Here is a 7,762-nt window from a genome sequence, read left to right as displayed (position 1 = left end):
CTCCAGAGACATGTGGGAGAAGTCATGGGGGCATTGGCAAGTCTCTTGCAGGAAACGGAGGTAGCTTCATTGCTAGACCCATTTATAAATTTATAAGTAGACTGGAGACGAGAAGGACCAGTCCACTGTTGGTTCTTCCTGACTGGGCTAACTCAGCAATTCAAGGTCAGTTACAGGCTGTTGGCCCCACTGTCCCAGTCAGGCTTCTGCCGATTGCACCCTATAAGTGAGGACTTCACTTCTCCTGGGGTGGAATACCACAGTTCACCCGCTGTTGGGCAGACTGGGATTTACAATCCCCTAGAAACTCTAATCTGGCAGGTCCAGCAAACTGGGTTCCTCCAGAAGCCTGGCACCCACTGTGTTTGCAGTGATTCGAGAAACTACTTCTTTAGAAAAAAACATGACTGACTTCTCCAGAGGACATGCAGCACTCAGAGGAGCAATTTCAAACCAGCATAGAGTAGCATGGCATGCTCCTTTAGCCAAATGTAATTTCTCTAGGAGGTGGTGGTAATTTCCCCAGGTCTTGAGTACTGTTCTGTTTACACACATGCCCCCTCTGCCAGCTTCTTTTCAGTGACGCAACTAGGGGCAGCCTCTCCCTGCTGACCCAAGCCCTCTCCCTTTCCTAGTGCCTGTGGTACCCTAGGTCTCCTTTTAAGGTCACCTTGGAAAGAAGCATGAGCGACTGGTGCCTCCTGATACTGGAGGGGGGCATCAGTGGCCAATCTCTGACTGAGGGGCGGGGGATGATAGCTGCCACCAGCAGAAGTGCCAGTGGCAAACCTGGAAGTGCTCAGTGCCCCCACAATCTCAGGGGGGGCAACAGCTGTCCTGTCCACTCCCCAGCTGGCAAGGGCCAATCTCAGGGGGGGCTTTTCCCCCTACCTGTCGCCTATGGGAAGAAGTAAAACCTGAATGAAACCAGCTAGGTTATTTCCTCCAGTGGATGGCCCAGCTATAGTTTTCTCAACTTCTTTGAACTAAGTACTTAGGTATCTCAGTAGATGTTTTACCTTTCCTGCCGGTTTTATAACAACCCCTTCACAGCCTCCTTTGACTGAACTATTCATTCAGGCAGCAATAGAGTCAGACAAAGGACTAGTCATTCACATTATTTATAGGATAATGGAAACATTCTTCCCAAATTGCCACAAGACCACTTTTCTAGGAGAGACAACTGCTCTCATGGCTGACTTTGATGGCAAAAAAATGGAGTCAGTTCCCCCAGCAGCAGTGAACTCTATTGCTGCTCTACAAAACTACAATTCCCAAAATGCCGTGTGCTGCATGACATATTGCCTGCTTCATGCAGCTGAGAAGTGCAAGCTGAACAGACAATGACCCCCATCTACTTAATGCCCAAGCACCTTAATGCCATTCCCCTTAATGCCCAAGCACGTGCCCCATTCACCCACCTCATATTATGCTACTGCCATGAGGGAACATGCTGGCATGTCCAAATTAAACTATTTTTGTTTTGGAGCCTTTGATTTTCTGATAAAATGAATATTTTTCTTTGAGCAGAAGAGTCTTTAAAAAAACATAGTTTAATTAAAAGCCCAGTTTTCCATGAATGTTGTTCTTGTCTGAATATTTTTCAATCATCCCTTCGTAATAGTTTTATTCATCTAAGATCCACTTCTTATTTTCAATACATGTGCTTTCTGGGGCTACTGGAATGACCTAGATTGTTTTCTGTATCTTCCAGTGTAATGGATCACTCTACAGAAGTGTAGCGACCCCCTGAGAAGAATATAGCAATCAAAAGCACAGAAACTGCAGATCTACTATCCAACAGGACATGGCTGCAGGCTTTGGAGACATCACAAAGGCATCCCTCCACACCACCACTCCTCTCAAACCCTGAAACTGCAAGCTCATTCCCCAACTACCACTAAGTTTGGACTTTACTCTTAAGAAGGAAGAAATAATATAATGCTCGGTTTGCATGAGCAGATTGCTTTGAATTTTATAGTATTCCGAGGAGGAAGTGCATGGACTGCACAGCCAGGAAAGAGATGATATAAGAAAGGCTGCATTTCAAAGATATCAGACTGGGGGAAAAACCTCTGGACCATCAGAAAAATGTCCAGCATTTTGCCACATTCACAGAAGGTTAAAAATGTGTAGATTTTGCCAAATTTGTCATGCTTGTCTACCATAAGTGGCAGGCGGGAATTTTACAGATGAACCCACTTCCCACCTCACTGAATAGAAAGAACAGACAAGGTCCACTCTATGAGCCACTGTCTGGCATTATTGTTCAATGTGCAGATTTCATCTGCCCCACTTGGGCATTTGTAAAGATTGCAGCGTTCGATTAAGTGCTGTGCTGTTTGGTGGACACCTGATTCATACAGGGGCTGTCCAAGATGTTCGTCTGGTGAAGTGTTGTTTTGAAGCATTTGTATCCACATATCAGTCTGTTCAGCTTGACCCATGCTTCTCTGTCAAGGTTGTGCCCAGTGTGGGACTCATTTGGTACAAGATTATTTCATCAGAATTGCCCCAGGATTTGGGACAGTCTGTATGGGCCACCTAGTTCTCCTGCCTTACTTCTCAGAGACATTTCTTGACTAGATGAAAGTGTTCTCTACAGACAGAAGCACTGAGATCTAATGACTGTTTCTCTTACTCTGCTTTTCCATGACCATGGCCAAGTTCCTTAGCCTTTTTGTGCCTCAGTTTATGAAATGGGCTTACCTTCCTACCTACCTCATAGGGATAATGCAAAGCTTCAGTATCAAATATCTAAAGCACTTTGAGGCTTTTTCTACATAGGGAATTTGCCAGGATCAGGATACTATTAGTCCATGTTAAGATGCATGTACAAACTCTTAAGTGGACACAAGGGAAGCTATGGTTTGCATGAGTGGAGTTTATCCCAGCTGGAGTTAGCACCACAGAAGTAAATTGGGGCCTTCCTCTGCTACGCTTTGTCTTCACAACAGCACATCTAGGCCCAGGACAGGATGACGTAGTCTAGGTCTTGGGTAATCTCATCAATGATCTGCAAAAGTCCATTGCATTCAGTAAAGCTTCAGCACCATCAGGAAATCTGATACTCATCTTCACAGAGTGACCTGGTTTTATTCTCAGTAATCACCATAAGCCTTGATTTACCATTTCATTGGGCTAACAAGGAAAGCTTTGCTGGCTGTTCCAGCTGAGCGGTGGATAGTTTACTTTCTGTGTCCCCTGTGAATTTCATGCCTTCTGCTCGTGTTCCTCTAATGAGTGGAGTCCCTTCATGGTCCCAAACCCTTCCATCATTCAGGAAGCCATTATTATCTCTTTTACTTGAACAATCACACAGCCATCATTAAGGCTGCAGCACCATTTCTGTTCTAATGCACTGTTTTTACTGGCTCGTAACCTGAGAAATGTGCCTCTGGGGATGACAGTTTTCATGCTTGGTTTCTGCCCAGCTGCCCAATATGTTTTGAGTATTTCAGCCAATCATGTTCTGCTTAATTATGACAACATCAACAAAAAAAGTCCATAAGCACATGTTCATCAGGTGTAAATCAGCACACCCATGTAGAATTCACTAGAGTTATGCCCATTTACATCAGTGGAAGACAAGGCACACCTACTTTTTTTTAGCGTGAATAAGTCCAGAGACTCTGAGCTTTGAGTCACACTTAGAATGCAAATAGTCCTCAGTGAAGGGAAAGTCTTGCTACACCCAAAAAATGCTGGTGCACAGTTCATAAAAGTAAGAGAGCGTAAATAAAACAATCTTAGATCCATAAAAGCCCTCTTGTATCCTGATCCTGGAATGAACTTTGCATAAGCACCTACCTTCAAGCACAGAGCCAGGGATCTACCCATTTGGAGACCATTGTGGGGTCTGGGACATGCTACTCAGTCCTTTTAACATGGGCAAGCTAAATTAGTGTAAACCAGGCTTAAACCCTCAAAGTGTCAATATACAAAGCTGCAGTGGTTCAACCATACTGGTTTAATCCACAAAGCCAGTATAGTTTTGGTGTTTAGGTAAATCCTCAAGACTTTTCAAGGAGCACGTTGAGACTTTTTAGTTTTTCTACAAAATCAGGAAAATTAAAAGCAAAAACGTTAGCACCCAAAGCAAATTAACAATAAGTAACAAGGCACTCAGAAGACAGGCTATTAGAGAAAGTAAAATAAGTAGATACATAATCTGCACTACTTGGCAAATATAACAGCATTTAGTTCATTTATGCTATAAAACACAGATTGAGCACAAGGGCTGAATGAATGTTGCACTAGTCAAAATATTATTTTTTTCCAGTTTCTCGGTTTGTGAAGTTTTGGTTTCTCAGCCTTGCACTAGGCTTGGCATTCCATGTAATTTTATGTTATTTAAATCAGACCCATCGAATCATTAAACAGAGAACGTAAGAATGTATTTATGCTAAACGCACTGAGCACTTGGAGACACCAGTCGTTTTATGCACAAGTAGTCACATTGGATGTTAAGCACGTGAGTAGTCTATTGAAATCCAATGCGACCATTCATATGCTTAAGGTATGCCTGTGCCATCTGCTTGCTGATTGGGGCAGTAATCCTAAAATCACTGCACTACATTTTTTCTTGCATTCCTCATTTTAGTTGCCAGGTATGTTATACAAAAGTACTTAAATATATTGGAATGGTTGTTTGAGATACTGTGCAATAACATTATAATTGTATTTTATTCAATGCAATTTTATACAATAAACTGTTGTTTAAAAGCGCTGCTTTTGTTTGTTAGTAGGCAAGGAACCAGGCTGGTTCAGGGGTGGAAAAGGCTGAAACAGGAAAACTGTTTTAATTACATGCCATTGAGCAAGACAATGAACCTGTGTAAAAATCAGTTAGTTGTAACAGTATTACAATGTGACCCAGACCTCTGGATTCAGCTTCCACCTGCGTCATACACTGACTGTATTGACTGTAGACGAATCCAGACAGGATTTTCAAAGGTGTCTGAGAGACCTGGACCTTGGTGTCCCAAATCCTTTAGCTGGCATTGGAAATCTCAGCCTTAATCCCTGTGGCTCAGTTTCCCACTGGTATAATGGGAATAATGCTTCCCTACTTTCTAGGAGAGATTAATTCACTAGCATTTGTAAAGTGCTCAGATGCTACAGTCAGTGCTTGGGATTAGTGGTAGAGAAAACATGTACAAAATCATACGTGCTATTAAAAATTTGCACCCTAAATGCATCCAAGGGGGTACAAAACAGGCTTACACCATTTTTTATACCTGTATAATAATTTAAATTAGGGTGTTTGTTACTGACGGCTACAGTAGTACAATTTCCTATTGTGGATGTATTTAGCCCACTATAGAAAATGTCTGTATTGGTATGGTTTATTTCCCTTCCCATATTAAAAATCTTTCTCCCACTATAGCAGCATCCACAGGATAGCTATTTTACTACTGTAACTAAGCTTGCAGTTAAAGTGGTATAAAGTGGCATGTGTACTTACATAGTTAACGCAGTATGAATTCTATGATAACTTCAGTCCTATTTTTAAAAATGAGTGCAAAGCCAAGTTCTACCAACTCTTTCCTTGAAAACAGTATCAAGGAGGGGAGCAGCAATAATGATTAAATCTCTTCCATGCCTTTACATGGCATATTGTACCATCATTATCATTTTTTAATTTGGAACAGAACCCTAATGCCCCATTTTACCGACAGCCTTGAGATGCCTTTGGCTGAAATCCCTGAAAGCTACTATAAGTAGCTTAAATTCAGTAAGCTTAATACCATTAAATGCATTTAGAAAGTGGTGACTAGTAATCTCACATTTATACAGTAACCGTCATCTCATAGGTCCTTCCAGACTGCAGACTTGAAAACTTTTTCATGCAGCCACCTCTGGATTGGAACACAACAACTCTTTACTTACACTCAGTTACAATACAACAGTTTTGCAAAGAAAGCAGGGGAGCATGTGGTCTCAAACTGAGACTGCACAGAGAATTTTGACAGGACAATGCAATTATTCTTGAATTATTCTTGAATTGCTGAAAAACAGGAGCTCTGACACCAGACTGGGCAGGAATAAATTAGTTCAGAGTGAGAAGGAGGAGTACCCTGTGCCAAATCCTCAGTCTTGTTTTTTGACATAGGGATTTTCCTTGAAGATCCCTCATTCATAAGCAGGGTCAGGCCTGACCTGTGTAACTCAGGAGTGGCCAGCCTGTGGCATGTGTGCCAAAAGTGGCATAGGCAGCCTGTGTGTGTGTAGCAAGTGATAGACTGGGCTAAGGGCAGGCAGCACAGCTGCAAACAGGGCAGAGAGCAAAAAGGAGAGCAGCAGATAGAGCAGGGAGCACAGGGCAGGGAGTAGAAGACAAACCAGCAAAGCAGGAAGGGAAAGGAGACTGGAATAGCACTCAGAGAGGCCATGGGGTTTGATTTCTGGCAAAAAATGTGGGCTCCCAGTGCTATCACTGATAAAATCTGACAAAACCCATGGCCCAGGATTACCTGGCAGCAAGTCACATTTACCAAACAATACCTCCTCTCCACCCCCAAATTATTTATTCTGCTGCATCAGGAATTACAGCTCCTGGACTGGTTCCTCTATCAAGAACTGCAGCTGGCAGGACAGAGTGGCACCTCTAACATGGTGACCTACCTGTCTATGTCAAGAAAGCAAAACACTGAGCATTAACTTAGCACAGAGAGAGCCTAGACCAGCTAAACTCCTAGAAGCAATTCCTAAGTAAGGAACAGTCACAGAGGTACAGAGCCGCTGCCTAGACTGTTGTCAGTCCATAACAGAGCTACTATTGTTATCAGAGTCTCATGGATGTGCCAAGGGTTGAATTTTACTCTCAAGTGTGAGAACCTGGACTTCTGGTCAGTCCACAGCAGCTCCATTGAACTCAATGGAGCAACACCAATCTACATCCCAGCGGCAGGCAATTATTTCGAGCGGAGGCCCACTTACTGAGTTTTGGCAAGCCATCGAGGGATGCATGACAGGCAGCCAGGGGCAGATAAATATTAATTTTCTAAAATTTTTAGGGGCCCCGCGGGCCAGATAGAATGGCCTAGCAGACTGCACCCGGCCCCGCAGGCTGCATTTTGCCCGCCCCTGTGTTAGAGACTGCCCCTGCCCATGTTGTAGGGGCCAGGACTGGGTGCTAGCAGTGCAGCAGCTTCAAGCTGCAGCAGTGGGGATTTAGGTGGGAGATGAGAAGGAACTTTCTGGCTCTGAGGGGGATCAGGCATTGTCACAGGCTGCCTAGAGAAGCTGTGGCTGGTCCATCCCTGGAAGTTTTCTAGAGCAGATTGACCAGATATGTGACTGGGCTGGTTCAGAGACCCAAGGATCCACATTAATATGAAGTCAAGTAGAAGGCAGGGTGGATTTGCACCTTATAGACCAACCAAAATGAGTAGCTACAGATACAGGCGAGCAGGGGGCTGGCCCAGATGACTGCGTGATCTTCCTTCCAGCCCTACTCGCTTATGATGTCTATGAACCTCAACAGGCAGCAGCAGACCCTGAGTGTACCCCAGACGAAGCATAGCCCCTTTCTCTGCCGTACTGTATTGCTGAGTGGCCCAGGGCTGGACCCCCCTCTCCCTGAAGCACAGCAGCCCAGGCTCAATGCCCTCCACCCACCTCTGGAGCAGCTGGGACTGGAGCAAAGCCCATTCAGGAGGCAGGCCCAGGCCACAGAAACTCATCCTTGCCTCCTCCCCACCAGCCAGGTGAGCTCCACCTGCAGCACACAGCAGACCCACCCAGTGTATGCTAGGAG

The 7,762-nt window shown here is 44.3% G+C and overlaps 1 protein-coding gene across 2 annotated transcripts in view; it reads left to right on the top strand.

Annotated features, from left to right (window-relative positions):
• The window catches only part of ANO9 (anoctamin 9), a 60,425-nt gene extending 55,740 nt beyond the window's left edge, over positions 1–4,685 (top strand). For both annotated transcript variants that reach the window (XM_025198594.1, XM_006019208.3), the window contains one exon: positions 1,715–4,685. In XM_025198594.1, coding sequence (XP_025054379.1) covers positions 1,715–1,742 — 28 coding nt within the window. In that variant the 3' untranslated portion in view covers positions 1,743–4,685. The remainder of the gene's footprint in view (positions 1–1,714) is intronic.
• The last annotated feature ends 3,077 nt before the right edge of the window (positions 4,686–7,762 follow it).

This window comes from Alligator sinensis, unplaced genomic scaffold, assembly GCF_000455745.1.
Source record: "Alligator sinensis unplaced genomic scaffold, ASM45574v1 scaffold907_1, whole genome shotgun sequence".
NCBI classification, from domain to species: domain Eukaryota; kingdom Metazoa; phylum Chordata; order Crocodylia; family Alligatoridae; genus Alligator; species Alligator sinensis.
The sequence above is the reverse complement of the archived record's forward strand: the minus strand, read 5'-3'. Positions and strand labels throughout refer to the sequence as shown.